Source organism: Pomacea canaliculata, linkage group LG1, assembly GCF_003073045.1.
Source record: "Pomacea canaliculata isolate SZHN2017 linkage group LG1, ASM307304v1, whole genome shotgun sequence".
NCBI lineage: Eukaryota > Metazoa > Mollusca > Gastropoda > Architaenioglossa > Ampullariidae > Pomacea > Pomacea canaliculata.
Window position 1 is genome coordinate 43,127,256 of NC_037590.1, and position 21,836 is coordinate 43,149,091.

General features: G+C 45.7%; 1 protein-coding gene across 4 annotated transcripts; it reads left to right on the forward strand.

Annotated features, from left to right (window-relative positions):
- The first annotated feature begins 548 nt into the window (after positions 1 to 548).
- Positions 549 to 21,558, forward strand: LOC112574496 (PR domain zinc finger protein 8-like). 4 transcript variants are annotated; one of them, XM_025255631.1, is made up of 5 exons: positions 549 to 1,283; positions 6,809 to 6,854; positions 17,441 to 17,599; positions 17,948 to 18,176; positions 18,707 to 21,558. In XM_025255631.1, exons 3-5 carry the CDS (start codon positions 17,462 to 17,464, stop codon positions 20,110 to 20,112), a joined length of 1,773 nt encoding a protein of 590 aa, XP_025111416.1. In that variant the 5' UTR covers positions 549 to 1,283; positions 6,809 to 6,854; positions 17,441 to 17,461; the 3' UTR covers positions 20,113 to 21,558. The 4 variants fall into 4 exon arrangements, with proteins under 4 accessions (XP_025111416.1, XP_025111410.1, XP_025111432.1 ...); XM_025255625.1 differs by lacking the exon at positions 549 to 1,283 and adding an exon at positions 5,438 to 6,009; XM_025255647.1 differs by lacking the exons at positions 549 to 1,283; positions 6,809 to 6,854 and adding an exon at positions 16,181 to 16,723.
- Positions 21,559 to 21,836: the final 278 nt, after the last annotated feature.

Below are 21,836 nucleotides of genomic sequence, written 5' to 3' on the forward strand. Positions count from 1 at the left end.
AAGATCCATCTCAGCTCCAGAAGAGAAAGTTGTTAAAGAAGAAAGTAAGTGCCACAAGACTGCTAAAGATTTTGGGTGGAACAATAATTCTTTCTCTCTCTCTCTTTTTTTTTTTTTTTTTGGTGCATTTACTTCTGTCAAAGTCTTGTTTCAACAGTTTTCAAGAACATTTGAATTTTTCTGCCTATAAATAATTATTTGTCTCATTTTTTTAACCTGTCTATAAATATCTTCCGCACCTAATAGCATGTTTGTCTTTCTATATGATGTGTACTTATATATATATTTATATGTATTTATATTTACATGTTTATAAATGTCTAAGTACTTGTATGTATGAGTGCATTCTTGCACACACTTATTCTCCCACACCCTGTTATCGTCACACCAGATGTAAGTATTTCACACCAACCTAAATAATGTCTTCCACTGACTGTTGATGACATGAAGTGACACTGACAGAAGCAGCTGACCCTTGCACTTTGGTGTCTGTGCACATCACAACTCAACTGACAGTTTTGTTTACAAACACAACAACAAAAGGAGGGGCATCCACAAAGTGGGAAGAGCGTGCAGCGGCTGGCAGGTGACTTGTTGCACGGTGTTGTGACTATCAGCGGCGGTGGGATGAAGAGCTCACGTGTCATTTAAAGTTCACTTCAAGGCCCATTCAGTGGGGTGGGTGTCGTCGCTGCTCGCCGGGTGTAGCAGTCACCTCGGGTTGATGAATGGCGGACCTAAGCTGGTCTGCACCGCAGCATCTGGTCCAGCAGCACCCGCCGTCAATAACCTCTCACCATTCGCTCTCCGCGCCGCGCACGTGCTCGCCCAGCGCAGGCCTCTTCCGCCCGCTCAGCCAATCAGCCGTCTCGGGGCCGTGACGTCGCGCGGCGACTGACAGCGAAGGGGCGGGGCTTGGCGGCCCTCGGCGCGGCGTGACAGACAGCGCGACAGTTTCACTCGCCGCTCCGGCTTGTGTGTCGCGCAGACGAGCCTGCAAGCACAAGTTGCACCCGTCTTGTGACCGAGTATGTTGTTGTGATTAAAAGCTTGTGCTCTTCAAAGGCTAGCCGCCACTCCTGATTACACCCGAGGCAAATCGGATTTCCGCAGAACACCGAGCGCAAGGGTTGTCGTAGCGGGTCGCAGTCGCGTGTCAATGTTGATGCTCATCTGCGGAAGTACCTGCATACCCTTTTGTTTGCACCCCGGTGCTCGTCGCTGTGGCCCCGCTGATGCAGCCACCCAGCATATGCTCACAAGCAGCCAAAACCGACTAAGAGGTTTGTGGAACAATTATCCGTGCTCCTTGCTTGATTGTGAAATTAAGACGGGAAGAGGGGGGCACAGTGGGTTAACTTTCTTTTGCTGTCGTGTACCCGTTACAGTTTGAGGGTAGAGAGGACTAGACATGCCTAACTAACAGTAGTTACAGAACATTCATTCCACGCCGCTTCCTGTTTATTTATTTGTGACTTATACTGTTTTCAGCAACTTTAGTGTGGCTATGTTGTGAGGAACACAGAGAGGAAGGGGGAGGATGTACATGGAGAGGGTTACTTGACATTTCTTGCTTTGCTAATCTTTTGTTTCTAGTCGTTGAGAAAATAGGATGGACACAGAAGAATGAATTTAAATTATTTCATCTGTACTGTACCCGGATCCAGTAGTGAGTTAAACTATCTGCTGGTGTCTTCACCTGGGTACCCGCGATCATGATTGTACCTATTCCAACTCACTGCACTGCCATCTGCTGGGATGTGATTTACTATTTGTTAGGCTTTGTCAACAGAATATTCATTAACTGCTTTAGTACATTTGTGCTGTCATCTTGCTTATTTCAGCAAACCAAAACAAAGCAAAAACTTCCTGCGATGGTCGTGTTGTGCCTTGAGGCGCAAATGTTTCAAAGCTTGGAGTCTGTTTGTTGTTTGTATTTATGTGTGTTGTATTGTGTGATCTGGATTTGTATTATAGGCATTGTTCTGTATATATGGTGTAATGTATTCTAAGAAGTAACAGAATAATCTAGATAAGGTTTTGCAAAACTCTTCCGCCGGCCTATTTCATGTTGCTCATGTCTGACGACGATGTCGGGATGATGTTTCTGTGTTTAGTATTTATGTTTCCGACATGTTTTGTGACTTGTTTGTGTTTTACGGGGCTGTCGTACATTTCCACCGTGAGACAGCTTGTTATTGTACAAGAAGAAATTATAATACAGTAGTGAAGTGCCATCGCATATCGCGTCGAATGTTTGGTAATATTTTGATATGATTGAGCCAACCATATCTACATTTTCTGTAGTAGGCATCCGCCAGTAGTCAGAAGGCCATTAACAGAGTTTAGATGAGAAGTGAATTAAAAGACAAAAGATCGAACAACCCGATGAAAGCCCGCAAAAAAAAAAAAACAAAAAAATACTCCACGAAGTCGGTTTGAAAAGAAATGTACTCACCATATTTTTTTTTTTCTAATTTAGAGAGAGAGCCCAGTAATCTATTTTAAGCCATTTAATTAACTGTGAATATTTAAGAAAGTTTTAGGCAATGAAATTTAAATTGTTTTGCTTGTACGTATAATCACTTCGGCAGTACTCACAGAATAAGAATGAAATGGTTCTGATGTCTTGTTTCGTAGCATGTCTCAGACACACCATCCACTTCCAGTGTTTTCCAGTAAACTTTCGAAAATGATTCAGACTAGTTACAGCGATGACAGATGTAGCACTTCTATTTCCAACAATATTATTTCCAACAGCTCTATAAAAAAAATGTCTTGATTGAATTTTCAATACCTTTTTAATTGTGTAGGTTTTTACCTAAAATTGTTCAAGCAACCACCTGGCCTGAGTAATGCTAAATGTTGATCACCTGAGATATAAATATCCATCACCTGTGATATTACTACATTCTCTCTGTCTGTCGGCTCTAAGCACTAGAGTTCTCTGTCCTGTGTACAGCATACAAGGTAAGTGGTTCACCTTGTCAAGGCACAGGTTGTAATGCAGAGTTCAGCCTCTCGACCTTCCGCTTCCTGTAGTCTTCTGTGATGTTGGATGTTTGTATCCACGAGGAAGTCGCCACATATTTCTCTGTGGATATAATCTTAGAAATAATTAACAGTGCGCTTTTTTCAGTCTGTCTTTTTCTTTGTGCCCATCTTTGTCTTGCTTTCCTCACCTTTTCGTCTTTGTGTTGGTGTAAGAATGAGGGAAAATAAATATGTGTATATATGTATATCGTCGGGTAGTCGGAAACAGCAGACAAGAGACAGGGTGTCACATGTAGGAAATAGCAGACTATACAAATAGCATCCTACAAACAGCAGGCTCTGGAAATATGACAGAAACAGTTGGCTACAGAAATCTTTGATACCAACAACGATATATATAAATATATTGTGTTCGAAACAGCAGGGTTACATCGTGCTTTCGAAACAGGGTGTTAGAAAAAATTTAATGAGCCCAAGGTCCACCCACGCACATTTTGACCTTTATACAGGATGAACAGGTTCATGTATGACAGTTCTACCTACACAGAATACAGTTGTGACTTTTTATTTCCTTACCTAACCGTTGGCCGTTAGAAAATATTTGTACCAGAGGCGGCGTTAGGAACCGTTAAGTTTGGATACGCACGAATTTAGTGTTTTAATTGTTTTGTTACTTTACCCACAGTTCTGACAGTAGCGGCTCTGCTTGATTGTCGGTTTGAAGTTAAGACAATAATTGCTTAATGTAGAACTTAATTTCTTTTGTCAACAACTTTTTTGTCAACACAGTTTAACACAGCTAGCAATATGTCGAGCTGAAGCGCGGGCCCCTTCGAGAGCGGGCCTGGGGCGGCACTTCACTTCAGCTTCTCCAATCCAGAGCTGGTCTCGTGAACATCCCGTCAAGCACGAGAAGCCATTCACCTGCCTGAACACTGTTAGTGGATTCCTCTGTTGCTACACTGAGTGAAATCAGTCAAGTTCAAGTGGCCAGAATGTGCTCATCATGCCTAGAGACGAAGAAGGAATGTCACCTATTTGGAAAGAAACAATGGCTTATACAACTGAATCAGTCTATTCGCCTTCGGCATGAGTGATATGAGTGAGTGCCTCCCTACACCTGTCAAGGGCGATTTGCTTCTTGTGTGTGTGTCTGGTCTCGAAAATGTTCCTCGCCGCTGAGACTACGATGGACATTTATGCTCTAAACTTCCATCAGACTTGCATGTCATAAAGCCGATGTACTCTCACTATACAATGGACCAATTTTTAGTTCAGGACTTAGCCGGCTACAGCCTTTTAATGCAAGTGTTTAGGAACTGTGTAACCTCCGGAGGATGGACTCTCCACAGACACTTGTGTTGATGAACTGCCCTCGACAGTCGTGTTACTAGTGTAAACACACCACAGCATACCTGCTACACATTTATATATATATGTGTGTGTGTAAGGCAGTCTTACTTGGCATCAGGACAACCACACGACACCTTCATGCAGCCTGCCATCTGACAGCTGTAAAAGAGAGCTCGCTGGGTTGTTATGGTTACCAGCGCTCAGCATCACAGTCTGGAGTCTAATGCACAGTCTGCCACAGACAAAGGTTCGCCAAACAGGAGACTGACAGCACCTACCGGCCTGACAAGTGTAGACATGAGGGTTTGGCAAACAGAGCTAACACACTGGAAACTTGATGGGATACTTCTAGAGGACAAAGCTCACTGTTTCATTAAAAGCAACAGACTGGCCAACAAAAACAACTTTTGTAGAGGTAAAAGCATCAGAATATGACAAGTTGAGGAGAACCTTTGTGGACTTTCTTCAGAGATATCTAACCTGCTAGTCTGTAGACTGTCAGTGGAGTCCTTTGTTGCTATGAATGTATATTAAGACTGAGAGGAATTAGGAATGGACCTTAACCTACAGAACTACTAAAATAGTTGTAACATCTGCACAGACAATTAATATTTTATACATTAATTATTTTTAATGAATTTGGTCGTTCCGCAGTGACCAAGACAACACCTTTGAATAATCTGCTATGCTTTTTTTTTTTCAAGTGGACTAAGTTCAGATCCAGAGGTGCAGATACCTCGGGGATAAGCTCTAGGCATACAGCACATCCGTAACTAATTCTAGAGAGAATCATAGGTAGACAGCTAATTTCAATGTCCACGTCTTCTGTGTGTATGCAGCTAGACATCTCAAAGCTGTAAAAAGAGAACAGCAGGTTGAGAACACACTAACTGCTTTTCCTTTAGTCCTCATTTTTTCTCTGTCTGCCCATCCTAAAAGTTTTCAATAGACTAGAAAAATCCAGGACAATATAACTGCTGGTGAGGACACCCCAAGGTACAGGACTGAGACTCCATTAACCTTTCGCCATTTTTGCTCGGTTCTGCACGCTTGGCCTGCCTGGAGAGATGCGAAACAGATCTTAGGGCCCTTTGCGCAGACGCAAAGCTCCTTTTTTCTGTTTCTGTGGATGAGAGGATGGAGTAGGGGGCCTGGCCAGGAGAGCAGGGTAGAGGAGGAAGGAAATATGGAGAGCCATCGTGGCACGTTTGACACAATCCATACAAATGGCCGTTGCATGAGCGCGTGGCCTCTCCAAACCTAATCCGCTATGATTTAGCCTCAGCAGTTCCTTCTTGTCTCCCTGATCCGCCACTTTTCAATCAATGGACAAACAGGCTACAAGCGGCCCATCGTCGCCGCCATTCTCAACGACGTTCTGTCGAATTTGAAAACCATTAGCCTTTTCGTCCAGGGAGATCATTCAGCGCTTCTTGCATCTTTGCGCTTTATTTCATGCGCATTACTGTAGCGGGGGTTAGCGGCCCTGCTCCGTCGAGCTCGGTCTGATTTACGAGGACCACGCAATATGTCTGTTCCCGATAGCGAGTGGAAATCTTCCAAAGTTGGCTTTTGGTGAGGCTGTACATGGCCGGCGGAAGCTTCATCATTCATGCATCTGACATGCGCAGTGGCTGCGCCGGCGGAGTTCAATCCCCTCAGGTATGCCGTCCCTTGCGTTTCTCTCGTCCATCATAATAACTTATTCTAAATCTATGGGACGGCTGGTCAACCCTGAATTGTATCTCCCGAGAAGGCCACCAGTCCGAAGTGCACACCAAGTGTAGGAGCTCAGCCTTGTGATCTTACCCTCCTGTGCTCTACATTCATTTTTCATTCCATGTGGCTTTCTCTCTTTCTATTTTTACATTAATATTGTTTATCCACAATAATCCCCTTTTCGCAATAATGTTGAAATAAATGGGTTTTATTTAGAAGCGAATTTCTGATATGCTGTGCGTTTATTCACACTGATAGTATTCAGTCTGAATGAATCCAGTCTAATTTTTTCCAGCAAACTTGAAAACGAAACTAAAAGCAAAACTCGCAAGAAAATCATTTTGACATTTTAATATTTGGAAGCTAGACTGTATTTTGTTTGTGATTTTTAGACTCGCAGATGATGATGATGAGGAGGTTATTGGGGTGGTGATGACAGTGACAGGGGTGGTGATAATAGGGTGATGGTGGAGAGATTTGTCATAAAACACACATCATTCACCCTGCAATTGTCACGGAAAGGTGAAGTTCAAACCAGGCCCTTCCTCCTCCGTCCCCCGCTCTCCACCCGTGGAAAGAAATCTAACAGTAAATAGTATGGAGTAAAAATCGGCTAGCTATGAAGGTCTGCTATACACGTTTTATGTATGAATGTGTTTTATCAGATGCTAATGCTTAATGTCAAACTTCTGACAAGAAGCTCTGTAGAAGGCTAAATGTGTCCATTGAATGTTTTTTCCAGGTGCTACGGGGCTTGGCATACGTGGCTGAAACAGAATTCCGTTGAGGTAGGTGAAATCGCCTATTTGTTTACAAATATCATTATTTGTCCATCTGTTATTTTCATATTTTGTTTTTCACTGGACGTTAATTATCTACTTCTGATTGTACTGGACATTTTGACAAAAGGCGACAGGGTTCAGTTGAACTGTGAACTGGGACACAAACAGTTCCAACTGCAAAGATGTGAAATGTGAACAACGGCTCTTATCTGATCCTTTCTTACAAGGCTAAACTTAGGCAAAGACCCATTCTGCCAACTAACATCTTACAACACTAAATAAAGATGAGCAAACAGTGTGCATGTGGAATTGGCGAACCTCCATCCCCCAACTTGTATACCAGCCTGTCTCTCGCTGATACGTGAGCCCGACACATCTACAAAAAATTAACTCGAAAAATCAGTATACTAGAGAAATTGTGCAGACTCCATTAGCCTTCCAGACAACAAAGCCCCGGGTAGCGGATTATTCAAGGGCGAGATGTTTGTGTTTGACATAAAACTCCTTGGACTCTGTCAACATGAGAAATAAAGTAGCAGGGGATGCTTATTATCCCCACTCCCTCCTCTTTAACAAAAGGAAGTGAAAAGCTTACATTGCTATTAAAATCACTTGTGTCCTTGCTGGCTTCTTCAAGTTTTGGGTTCTGACATCCACGGAGCCAGTTACAGACAGAAGTCACTGTGTCTGTTTGGTGTCGCCAGCGGCTTTAGTGGGCAACCGACGGCCTGGGAATGAGATTTTCGACTCATTAAGCCGGTCACAGGCTTTTGTGGCTGGCTGGCTGGCTGGCTGGCTGGCTGGCTGGACGACAATTTTACGCTTTAACACCGACCATAAGCGACGTGTCCACTCTGGCATTCTTTCTATCACTCTTTCTCATACTCTTCTCTCCTGCGTGCGTGCGCGCGCGCACACACACACACTGTCCATCTAACTTTCTAGAATCGAGCTTTGGACAAAGACTTCGTGTTGTCTTACAATTGTACACAGTTTCTAATGAGCTAAATATGTGGATTCTTGCTGCCTCACTCTTGAGGTTTCGTTAAGCACCCTTTCCCCATTCCTTCCCCCACCCACCCTTCGTCCCTCACGGACACTCACTCCCCTCACCTCTGGCACCCAGTTGACCTGTCGGCGGTGAGGTCATGAAACAGGAACGTCAAACAAATCATCAGACCACCAGCGCTGACGTTCCGCTGGCTGCTGTGTTTTTTTCCTGGCCGATGATCGCATTAAAAGTCTGTTTGTCAGGCGTTGCGGCTGCTGTCCGTTGACAGCCAACGGTCATCATTTCGTCCAGCTTCATGTTCCCAGAAGCCCTTCAGATCACTTTCGCCGTGTTTGCTTTAAAAAAGCGACAAGGAGAGAGACATGTTGGGAGGATTTTCGGGCATTTTATCAAATTTTACAACGAATCTAGGGCATCATAAACTGCCCGGATGTCGCTAGTCGCCGTTTAATAACTCATTTGGAGACGTAAATCTTAACTCTGAAAAAGAAACACAGCGCGGACAACCGTAGAGAGTTGAAAAATTAAAAACATCAAAAATATCTGCAGGAGTTTGTGCCGAGACGAAGCAGCGAACAGATGATTTTCTGATTAAATGTTTCTGAGAAAGTAATAATATTTATTTCATCGATTATATAGTCTGATGTCGATTACCTGTCTGACTGATTGTCTTGCATTTCCTTAACATCCCGACACCTCTGTGTGTTCACTCGTTCACCTTTCGTACTATCTTTCTCTTTGAGCGTTTGTGTGCGCGTGCATGTGTGTTTGTGTGTGTTCTTTCATGGGGGTGGGAGAGAGTGAAACTTTCTAACTAGTCTTTACTCTTTTTTTAATTCAAAGTGTGTCTTTTCCTACACTTCCTGGTTTGAATATGAGGGAAAGTTGCTTTTTAAAGATAATCAAAAGACCGACATGTGTTATCAACAAAGCATTATTCCCTCTAATATCGTTAATGAAAGATGAGAGTTGCAGGATGAACATGAATAAGATGCTTGACAAAACAAGTTCTGAGAGTTAGCAGTGAGTGTGGCTGCGGGAGACGCCTCGCAAAATTACTTCCACACCTCGTGCCCTGCCCTCTCATTGCATCTCCATTTCCGCATCCGGGACCTCGTGCCATAAGGTTTGTCTTAATCTATCAGCTCGATGGCGGACATTCTAGGATGTCGAACGCGATCCCACCTTCATCTTCCAGCCATTTGTCCTGCTTGCCAGACCACTCTCCCCATCTGCTGTAGCAGCCGCCGGAGTTCTCCCCCTTTCAACAAGACGGTGACGTCACACGTCCCGCTGATTGCAGAATCATTGTCGCTGTCGTCCTCCTCCACATCATTGGAGTCCAGTCTGAGCTTCCCCAGGAGACTAGCAAAATCTTGTTACCATGAGAAACAGCAAGCCCTTGAACCGGGGTATCGGGTGCACTGCCTCGTTGTCTCGGGGTGTTTCCTTGCGAGGGTTGAGTTCTGTCTGTGTGTTCGCGCAAAATTCCAATCGTCATCACAGAGAGTTCCAGGAAGTAGGTGTCCTAGAAGACAGATGCTCTGACGGTTATATAAAACTTCTGGACAGACAAAAGTTGAATAGTGTGAGAGACGATGCACAAAACAAAAAAAAAAAAGACGACTGCTGTACAAAAGTCAATGTCAAGGATTTAGTGATTAGTAATATCATCACAACCATCTGGGTACTGAACCTGAACTAATTAAAATATTCTATGCGATCTGAATGGTTTACACAATTTTCCGGTTGAAATGTTAAAAATGTCGCCCCACACAGATTTGAGTGCAGTAGAGTGTTGGGTGCGGTACACGCAGTCTGTGGAAGGACAGCTGATAGGACACTAATATACAATGCCAATAAATACAGAAAAACACAATCCTTTAAGTTTGAAACACACATGAATCCAGGTTTTGCTGTGACTGTGACCGTTCTGGTTGACTTGTTTTCCTCAGTCATGTTATTTACACTACTCTGCGTGCAAACAATATTGTTTTATTTACAAAATGTCTATGGCATGTTCTTTACTGTTACGAAGGATCAAGTGCGGGTATTTCGTGGCTGTGATCGTATCCACAATCTTATGTTAGTGATATCTCACAGTACTATCGTCTGCCTGTTTCAGCAGCTAACTCCTGTCTTTGCCGGTCAGACAGAAATGTTTTGTGGGCGAATCCTGGCCGCCGGCAAACTGTGTAGAGGCTTGTATCCACTCTCTGCCATTTATTGCTCGGTTTTCGTGGGAGAAAGTGGCCAACCTTTCAGCCATTTTCCTCCTGAGAAAAATATAAAATCGATCAGCAACAACAAAACCTCAAAGGGGAAGCCTGAAACTTCCGTAAATCAAGGTAAAGGTGGAGACGATGTTGTTGATGATGACATCAGCTGACCTGTCAGTTGTAAAGTTTTTTGTACGAAGAGGATCCAGACAAGTTAAGTAAAAGTTATGAAAGTAAAGGCCCTGTGGTCCCAAAAAGAAAAAAAGATAAACTAGAAAGGCTTAGAGTTACATGCCAACCTCATCCATGCGCGCGGAGCTTCAGGTAGTTGCAAGGAGAGGACTGACTGGTGTCTCACCTGGTCAAGAGTGTCACATGGTCACTGTGAACCATGTGATGACTAACAATTTGCTTGTCCTCTGTGGTCTGGCTATTCCACACCATTCCCCTCCCCTCCTCCTTCCTCGGCCCTGTGTGGCCTGGCTATCCCTTCCCCTCCCTGTGGCCCTCGGGCTGCGGTCATGAGTCTTGGACAAGCGTCGGGCTACGATTATTTGCAAATCAATTTCCTGGCGCGTAAATCTCGGGAGACGGTGCTTGCACGGGCCTTGGCCGGATTCTTTCCTGATTGTATGTGTTTGGGCCTTCTTGGGAATCAATTTGTGCTGAGTGATCTATTAGCACAGGGCGAGTAACTCGCGAGAACTTTTTTTGTCGCAGCCCTGCTCTCGTCCTCGGTCAGGCCTCGCGACGAAGTGGCCCTACGCGATAAATTCCGACCCCCTCTTCGAACATATTGTCTTAACAACAAATGTTTCTCCATTAAAGTCCCATGTCAGCCGGCAATGGAATTAGGGGGCATCAAATGGCGGAACCTGCGCCTGCTGATGAAATTATTCGCGACACAGTCCTCTTTAATTTGGGGCCGCCAGGCAATCACGGCCGCGGGCACCTGGGTAGAGAGTGGCTCGCTCCACCAGTCTATTTCGCTCTGGGAGACAAAGTGTGGCGGGCTCCAAAACTCCTCAGCTCTCGTGCCAACCAATTACCCCTCATCTGCGTTTGAAGGAGACATATGCGTTTCAGGAAACAATCCAGGATCGCCCTTTCCCTTCCCCCGATGCCCGGGTGTCCCAGGGGATACCGGTTCCAATCAGTGGGGCTTCTACGCCAAAGACGTGGCTCAATTGTTGCGAGAGAGCGTCCAGCAGACTCTAAATGTCTTCTTTCCAGCTCGGCCGGCCACGGCGAATAATGTTTGCGAATTCGTCATTTGGATGCTTAGGGAACTGTTGAAGTGGGGGCACTTAAACCCCGAGCAGAGTCTCTGTCAGATACAAACCGGGCTGACATCGCCCTGTCTGATTAACGAAAGGGAGAGAAGAGTCTTTGTAGGTTGGCTTTATGACTGGGAAGGAGGACACACCTAGGGCACTGACCATCAAAGGGCACCGCATGGATTCCTCCTTTGGAACCCTTCCCTTCGATAGAAAGAGAGGGCTTTGAACAGCGACTAGCAAAATGTATACACAAAAAATGATAGTAATGAGTATAAGTTATTGACTTGATATTTGTATGACATGATTAGACTAACTAGTGAAGGACTAGACAAATTTTGTGAAATGACTCCAGAACGTATGCGTGGCTGCCATCTGTGTGTGTGTGTGAGAGAGATAGTGTGTGTGTGTGTCAGTGAGCATGACTGTTTATCTCTCCAAACAATGAACTACCATCGTGGCCAGTGCATACAACTCTTTCCCAAAACAAAAAAATCGAAAAGCAGCTTAACGCAACTCGTGGAAACTCGAAGCATTCTGTCGCTCATTTTTTTTAATTGTCCCAGAGGATCCCAAGCAGATTATTGGAGGATAAAGTTTCCCTCGCCTTTTGCTGTAATTTGAAAGCTTGTTAACTGCAAGGCAGAGACGGTTACTTCCTGGCCGTCAGGCCACCCAAGACAAGAGGAGGAGAGGCTGGTGTGGAATCCGATGTTGAGACAATCGATAAGGAAGAACTAACCCGCTTTGGCGCGAAGGACACATAATTCTCCCCTGCTGCTTTCCATTGAGAAAACAGAATGTAGCATCCGCACACCACACACATGTTGACCTCAGCTCCAGCCTCTCTCTCCCCAACTAACCCACAACAGTTTTAAGTCCATCTCCCCCCTTGTCCAGCCCTCCGCCTCCTTTCTTCCTTCTTCAACGCGCGCACCCTGCCTTAATCCCTCCTTTCTTGCTCATTGCTGTTTTTCTTTCTTTCTTTTTTTTCGTAGTTAAAACGCTGAGCATTGACCTTCACATATTTCGTACATTCCATCAGCTAAATGTATCATTTCTTCAAATTTTTTTTGCCGTTCTTCCTCACTTCTCACATCAGGATGGCTCCACCAGCAATCCTCTGCCGCCATTATCGTCAGGGATCTCACTCTTGCTTACCCTGACTCGGGTCCAGAGAAGTATTTTTCTTTTTTCTCCCTGACTGCGGGAAAGGGAGAAATCACACTGAAGGGAGAGCGGTTATCTTGCTCTTGAAGAGGGCGAACAGGGTATTTCTGGAGAGCACAATCATGTCTGCTTTCAGTTTTTTATGAAAAAGGAATGCTTTCCATTTAATTTCATATCTGCAGACATTATTGCTTGAGAGGCGCTCCCTTCGTTTTCTCGGTAAACATCACGTGATTAAGGGAGCCAATCGGTGAATGAGGAGTTTGATCAGAAATCGTATTCGCAAATAAAAAAATGAAACAAATCATTTAATTTTATTGTAATTTTTAACAAACGTTAATCAGTTTCCATTAGATTGCGTGAGCCTTAACTGCTGAGTTTATTGAAAGTCGCAGTTGATGTTCAGTTGATGTTTGCTGTTGTTACGTACAATTACACACCTGCACGTCACTCACACGAACATGTACACACACTCAAACACACAAATGTATGCACGCTTGGCGCAGCTGTACATACACTCCAACACACGGACACATTACCTACACTCAAATCCCCACACATGTATGTTTGAACACACACGCACACACACTATCAAACACACGCGGAAGCACGCTATCCAAGATGAAAGAAGATTGGAGAGGGAGGTGAAGTGGAGAAGAGGACAAGAAAAAACAGACCAAAGGCAGGCATCGTTAAGCGACAGCCTCAAGCCAAGAACGACAACTGGGCTGCGGAGGCAGGCGTCACATTTGGAGAGAAGGGGGCGCGCAGATCAAGCTGTAATTTTTGTTTCACGAACGATAACTTTGCTTGCTTTTTAGACGAAAGGACAATATCTTAGGCTAGACCGGACTTCGCAGACATCTGCTTGACATTAATTTCGCTTATCTTAAGCCGCCTGTGTTCTTGCGCTGGAAATTAGCTCCCCCTGACACAATCAAGATGGCCCTGGGAGCTTTACCCTGACCCAAGCCTGCTTCCCATGCTGCCGGGTGGCCGAAAGAAGCTGTTTAGGCGGAAGACGGTCCTGTCAAGTGCGAAATAAACATGCTTTAAATTAAGCACGCTTGAAGACTCGCTCGACTGGAGGTGTCTTTTTTAGTTTTGCTTTGATGGATGGATGATAGAGAAGGAGAGAGGAAGAGAGAAGAGGTTTTTTTTTCCCTTCTAACTCTTGAAGCTGTTGCGTGAAGTTTCCAAAGTGTGAAGTAAAGTTTTGAAGTGTGAAAGGAGCGAGGTAAAGTTTTGAAGGTGGTTTGGAGAACATTAGTTTGGTTGCTGAGTTTTCTTTCTTTCCCATCCATCCTTCTCACAGAGTTTACACCACTGAAGCCTTGTATTGCTTCTGCACTGCCACTTTCATCTACTCAAATTCATAGAATGAGCTAAGGATGACTTTAACATTGTACTTCCCCTTTCACTAAATTGTTATTTTCCATTCATCTAATAACTAATGATATTTTTGGTAATGCTTGAAGCACATCGTTCAAGTAGGGAAAACTAGAACGGCTAGAAGGAAAACAAGACCAGAAAAAAAAAACAATAAATAAATTCATAGTGTGCAAACTTTGACTTAAGAAAAAAGTAAGCTATTACTTTTGTGAAGTATTGTCATTGTGTAAAGTTTAAAGACTGTCAGGGTGTACAAGTCTAAGAATCACTTTCTCTCAAACTGTCAGTGTGCTGCTGCCTTAGTCGACATTCTTGGTTCAGTTTCTTGATCGTTTGTACAGTGGCTCAGTGGACAGAAACTAGCATCCACTTGGAGGCATTTCGCTGTGGATGACAAGGATTGCCGACGGTAGCTGGAAAAAAAAAGCGTTCAGGGAGATTTGAATCCGATTTACTTTCATTTGTCGCTGTTTGACGGAATGTTCTTTACCACTGCGCTACCGGGGCTGTCTGTTGGCGTCACTCGCTGGACATCTTCATCCTCTAGCACCACCCTTACATCCACCCTGATCCACCTTCTTAGTACCATCGGTAGACACACGCCTCTTGCGACAGCCGACGTGATTCCACCCTCCCCTTGCCTTCCCACAATTCCTTGTTACCGTCTGGACGGACGCGATGAACAGTACTCACCTCGTCCGGCAGGACATGGCGCCTATAGCTTGTCGGCTGAGTGGTGTCTCTGGTGTTGTCCTCACCAGGAGGAAGGCGTGGACCGGCTATTGACTTCTTGTCAATTGAGCAGACGCCGATGTCAGCTGGACTAGGTCCATGGAACTTTACCACAGCTGGCACAAAAAAGCTTCCATCTATCCATAAGTTGCAATACTTAGTCGCCTGACTGGAAAGTATAAATTATTTTAGTATTCAAGTACTACTAAGAAAATTAATATGAAAGTAATATATTAAAATATTTTACTATATTTTTTAGCCAGGGAGAGTTGTCCAGTTTCTAACCATTTTGGAGGAACCCGGGGTATCTAACAGACAAGATGTGAGGTACCGTCGTTGACATCTCGCGATATTGTGATCTTTCTTTCTACAACAGCTTTACCATTTCCTTCTGTTCCCTAGCTGATGTCACAGAAACAATATGGCGGAGGAAGCGCGCGCTGCGCGTGATAAAGTGCGAAGCATTACCCGTGAAGACGTGCAGCCGATCCCTGTGCACGCCCCGACAAAGCAGCTCCGTAATCGAGTTGCATGCGGCGCTTTGGCATCTGGCCACAGCTACCCGCTTCTCTATCAAAACCCATGCCAACAATGGCCATTTTAATTAACCCTTTCTACGCTGGTCTCTAAAATGATTTGCACAAAATGGATCGGTCTTCAATAGACAATTTTCCTCTGCCTGTACTGCATGCAGATTGCTGTTCTGAAAGCTGTCGGAGAGAATCGGTCATGAGATGGTCCAATCCAACGCCATCAACCTCCTTCCTCCCATCAACAGTCCGATGGGGGTTGGGTGGAGGAGGACCAGGGGAAATTCGATTTGATCTAATGCCGCTTAAAACAGGGTCCATTTGCCAGGGTCCCTTCCCTGGTCATGGCCATCTCTTCGGGGAACGCGCCATCAACACACGACTGGTAACAGGTTCAGCTTGCTGTAGACAAGATGGGGCGTGGAGCATATGTCGTAGGTAGACAGCCAGTGACCGAGTGTATGGGTGAATGAGACACTCAGTGTCTGAAACAAGGTCTGAGTAAATGGAAACAATTAATAAATGAGTAAAATTGCTCAGTTAATGATAGAACCATCGAGCGTACTACTGCTATTACTAGTAAGTAAGGAGAAGTGACTGAGTGAATTAAAGGCTGGAGGAACGAACCAGATGTTAATCATGTAACTCCTCAAAGAAAACGCAATGAATGACAAGATGGAGATGAACATATGGAGAGACAACTGGATAAAGATGGGAGATGAGCTTTTTAAGTTCAATCGCAGATGCACACAGGGCGGAAACAGTTAGGAGAAAACCGTTCACTCGTTCACACCTGACCGCTACTTCAAACACCATAGTCTGCCATCCAGGTACTCTTTTACTCCATCACTCCTCCCTTTCACTTTGTGTGAGCAGGAGATAATAAAATAATCCACTCTTGGTTGTTTTGTCTCTGTTGCCGAAATCACGAAAACCATAGGTTAGTTACCTGGTAGAGACAGGTAAGTAAACAATACAGTGGGTACGAATCTGGTCAGTTTGTAAATAAAAAATAGACAGCAGTGGATACGAATCTGGTCAGTGTGTAAGGCGATGAGGGAATCTTGCCAGAGACGGATTGCGTGAAGGTCCAACTTGCTGCACGTCAGCCGCGTGCGTGTCTCGTGCTCCACAGAAATTGCTGCGCCCGGTGCACGTCACACGGGGCTCGGCCCACACGGCGGCCCACCGCGCGTTAAAGCCAGCTAACCAAGGCCCATGGGATTGGACGGCGGATTAAATTAGGGACGTCGGCCCTCGCCTACAAGAACCTAAATGACTTGGCTTAGTGCCGCCTGTAGGGCTGGCGCGGACAGCATCAAGCAGGAGGAGGCGGCTGTCCCACGGCGCATGCTGCAGTCGCGCGCACGCATGTCTGCACGCGCTGTGGTGTCGCCCCTGAGACTGTGGTCTGTATGTTGCTGCTGCCATGCCTCCTGTTCCTCCCACAATCTCACGGACAGGCGAGAGCTGCACTAGTAACCGTCGTCAACGAATTTGAAATGTGCTGGAAGATTGCTTAATTCCAGGATTTCTGTAAGCGGTAATCATTCATATTGAAACAAGATAACGAGTGCATTATTTCTTATTCCGATGTCAGCAATTTGTCGATGTCCGACATCACAGTTTCACTGAGCACTAACACTCAAAAATAATGTTTATTGATAATTTCTATTGACATGGCTCATGTTCAACTGTTGAGTTATGATGTTAGTCTTTAAAGATAACACCTCTGTTAGGAATTAACCTCCTTACTACTTTTCCTTGTCTGATCAATCCATTGTTATTGTTTTCACGGATTCCCATTTACAGCCTTTATTTCTTCTCTTTTCTCCCTTCTTCACTTCGCTTTACTTTTTCCTCGACACCCTTCTCAATGCCTCGCATCAAGATAGCACTCGCAGCATCTGTGCCGCAGTTTGTCTACTGGACCACTGTACCTGACTACAGACAAGCTCACAAGCTGTGTATCTGGGTATTCATCTCTCCCAAAATCCATTTTCTTAATTTTTATAATGTAATTTTTTGTGTTTCGAATGCACACAGACGAAAAATCATAAACATTATTTGTATGGAGATTCTGAAGACATGAAGCTGGAAGGAGAAATGTGATAACAAAAAACATACTTATACAAGTGCTTCCGTTGAATAAAGGACGAGAAAAAGAAAGGAATGAATCTTTTGGATGGTATCTTGCTAACGAGACATTTCTCTAGTCAGGAAGGGCAAGACAATAACAGTTGATGACATCTGTTCTCAGAGTCAGACGACAGCGGGCGGCATGGGTGTCATCACCGTCACAGACATCGACTACGGTCAGATCTTCGGGCCGTTTCCCTCCCACGTGACTCCGGCTGACCCCGCCTACCTCATCGGCATGCTGACGAATGATAAAAGACCAGAAGGCATCGTCCTCAAGGTAAACATTACATAGATTATGACGAGAAAAATGAAATCATTGGGAATGACCAATGTAACACAGGCAAATGTTACCAGCAGTTCAAAGAAGTAACAGGTCTTAAATTGGAGTTACGAGATGATGATGATGATGATGATGATGATTGATGATGATTGATGATGAATGATGATTGATGATTGATGATGATGATGATGATGATGATGATGATGATGATGATGATGATGATGATGATGATGATGATGATGATGATGATTGATGATTATGTAGTAAAAACAAAAAATGAAAAGGAAGCGTCTCGTGTTCTTGTACTATTACCCAAATGCAATTTCTCGCCATCTTGTCCTATAGATGGACCCTGGGGAACGCCGTGAAGGGCTGCGGGCAGTGGACTGGCTGCCCTACATCCAGCCCGCGCGAGACTCGGAGGAGCAGAACATGGAGGCGTACGTAAAGGAGGGGCAGGTGTACTTCCGGACGCTGCGCATAGTGCGAGCCGGGGAGGAGCTGCTGGTCTGGTACAGCAAGGACTTCGCCCAGCTCCTCAACATACCTGAGCTGCCGAGGCCACCCACACTAGGTCTGTAGCAAACTGCACCGTGTAACATCCTCTAGGGCATTGGGCACCACGTGACTTAAACAGAGACATCTGATTGGTGTTCAGTTGAAGTCTCTTGATCGACTCATGCTGACCATGTCTACTGGCAATCAGTCTACAACTCGTTGATTTATTGAATTAACTGCAATAAACTCAAAGAAGTGGAGTGTGGTGGGGTAGGGGAGCAATAAAGGCAAAAATACTGGCCAGTGAGACCAGGCAACGGACAAAAAAGAGGAGCACGTTAACAGCATCTTTTTTTCTGTTTTCTGGGTAGGGGAGGTTTTTGGTTGAATGTTGATTTGTTGACACTAAAATTCTTTGTCCAGGATCATATGCCTTTTTAGGCAAATTATTATGCTTGCAAGAGCAGAAAGGGAAGTATGACTAGAGGGAATCTGCAGCCTCCCTCTTCCTTCCTGTGCATTAGTTTCGTAAAATTATTCTGTTAACATTTGATTTCATAATTATTCTATTCTACAATTGTTCTGTTTTACGATTATTCCATACAGAGGGAGAACAGTTCATCTGTTCCCGATGTGGAGATACCTTTGACTTTCCGTACCCACTGCGCGCCCACATCAAGTTCAAGTGCAGCTACACCCTGAACGAACTGAGCTCGAGCTTTAGTACCAAAGCCGCCGGAGGCAGGGCCGTGACCAGCGACAGCGAGCGCCTGCGCATGACCTCTAAGTCGTTTCCTCCCACGGAACCAGTCACGCTCGGTCGATCTTCGGCCGACACGCACAAAGGTCGTCTGGACACGCAGAACGAGCGGCAGTCGGCGAGGTCGTTTCACGGCTTTGGGGAAGCCAAGTGCTCCTCTCCTTTGAGGAAGCGCCTCCACCTCGAGCCGGGATCTTCCCATATGATGACCTCATCGTCATCGTCATCCAAGGTTCCACGGCTGACGGAAACCAAGCTGGATCGTCGGTCGCCGATGAAGGAGGATCACGTGCGCGTGCTGGCAGGACTGGATCGCTCGCCTCGCAGGACGCCGGAGGGCGGATCCAAGGAACTGCAGAATGACGTAGCCAGCGCCTTCCGGAAGGTCGAGAGATCCGCCTCGCCGGACGTGGAGCGCTCGAGCAGCGCCGGCTCGTCACGCGCCACGGAGGATAAGCTCAGCCTGAGCCCCGTTAGCAGCAGCACGCTGACGGCCATGACCCTTCCAGCCTCACTTCCGCTTCCGGTTCACGGACCGCCTCGAAGCGTCGTGTCAAGCAAAGCGTGCGTGGCGTCAAGCGCAGCAGCAGGCCTGCCGTCAATGCACGGCTCGCTGATGGGCCTATACATGCCTCGTCTGCCCCTGGTACCCCCGACCCTCGGACTGCCTGCTGCCGCCCCTCTTCACCACGTCAGCGCACACCACCCGGCTTTCGCAGCAGTCGACCAGATCCCACCGGGGCTGCTGGAGATGTGTCGCGCCACCATCCCTTCCATAGGTCCACTCACCGAAAGCTTCGCCAATATCCGTAACGGAGATGGGGATCACTCGGCTGCAGCAGCGGTTGCAGCTGCCGCAGCGGCGGGGTTCCCCGGGAAGGCAGGCATGTTCATGGGAGGGGGAGGAGGCGGAGGGACTGGAGACCGACACTCGGGGATGAGCGGACCCAGCCCGGGCTCCATGCACTTCCTAAAAAGCAACAACCCCATGGTGGAGAAGATCCTGCAGAGCACGGCCCCCACCCTCTCCGCCTCCCCGCTGTCGGCCCTCAACATCTCGCAGAACTGGTGCGCCAAGTGCAACGCCACATTCCGCATGACCAGCGACCTCGTGTACCACATGCGCTCGCACCACAAGCGCGAGTTCGACCCCATGAAGCGCAAGCGAGAGGAGAAACTCAAGTGCACGATCTGTAACGAAAGTTTCCGCGAGCGCCACCACCTGACCCGGCACATGTCGTCACACGCCTGACCTTAACCCTAGCCTCGATACCGGGTAGACCCCGACTTCCGGTGTCAGCCTAATTCATGTGGCTCTGCAAAACTTTGACATGACAAACTCTGCAGTCATTTTTTCAAAAATGTTCCCGCAAAGTATGTTTTGTTTGCTTGTTTTTTTTTTTTTTTTGCAAATCATTGCTGTGCGCAAGATGTTGAGGCCATTTTGAGAGCGGTCCTCAAGACTAAATTTCTCTGGGCAATGTACAGCTCTTTTTTTTTTTTTTAAGAAAAATATAAAAGCTGACCTTTAACCAAAAGTAAGCACCAAAATGCGCTAGATTTTCCGCAATCGAAATAGTCCTAAAGCTCCTTTACTCTTTTTCTTTTCTAACATGGAACTGAATTATCTCGCGTTGTGAAGACGAAATGTTTTTGATTTTAGTGACTTTTTAGAGAACTTAAAGCTCCCCTCCTCGTGAAATCAACAAGTCATTGACTATAACAACTTGCAATTTACTTCTGTATTCTTGGCACCATGACTTTTCTAAGTAGGAACAAATGCTGAAGCCTTGGTATTAGATGACTGCTTCGTTTGTTAGTTGCATCGTCGTGCTCTTCAAGCAGCTGATGTCCACAGTATATCTGTAGGGGTAGACCACGTTCCGAGGAATGACTGACTGTAAAAACAATGACCACTCGTGTCGTACGCTCTTTGAATGCCACCGTGCATTCAGGGTGAGTGGATATGTTTAGACATGAGACTCGCCAGCGGCAGACGATCGTTTGGCTGTTGTCAAGACATGGACTGGATGCTGCTGAGCTGTTAACCAGACTGGAGGTCAGTATCTGTGAAGGTCCCAAAATCGAGGGCAAAGAAGACGGTCTTTGGACCCTCACCATCAGTCCCAGAGCGCTGTGCGAGAGACTTGACTCGGTATCTTCTTTGCTTGGCTCCTCCATCCTGGTGTCTGCATTGAAAGGGACGTAATCCCCGTTTCAGTGGGAGGTAAACACTTCGATGTCCGTTAAGTTTCTTTGTTAACCATACTGGAAATTTTGCAAATCTCTCGCTAAAGACTATTTAAAACACTAAAAAAGTAATCTTTACGAAAATGATGTGGCAGTCGGAACTGTCAGGTAACTGGTGACGTCGACCAATGGACACTGGTCACCCGACAAAGCTTCTAGCGACAGTTTGTAGGAGAGTGCGAATAATGTACGTACAACGTCAGGTAGGTGAGATGTACTAGCTAGTACTCGTGAGAACCTTTTCTCTCCCTCCCCCACTCACTTTGTACATGACCCAATACAGTGTGATACTTGCACGTGCAGCGAAAGTGACTGACTGCAGCACGTGCTGTTTGCTCGTGATATTATGTGGATGTACACTTAGTGTGTCTGTGTGGCGTAGAACAGCGGCTTTTTTGTTGACCGACTCAGTTGCACAGTAAGTCGTGAAATAAATATATTACCTTTACATTGGGTTCTCATTTGTTGTTTCGGGACTGACACACACTGACACACAGAGCAAGTCGTCCCTCTTGTCAACGTCTCAAAGGTCGTGAAACAGAGTTAAGAGTTCGTGACTTAGATGGGTGTTGCGGTCTTCGCAGATCAGAGAAAGAGATTTTCTGAATTTATGCCATAATCATATGTTTCCTGTGGGTTAGCAAAGTACATTTTCTTGAAACCTCACACAAGTTTTCTATATTCGAATAACACTTGTTCCTGTCGAGACAAAATCGTTCAGGATCC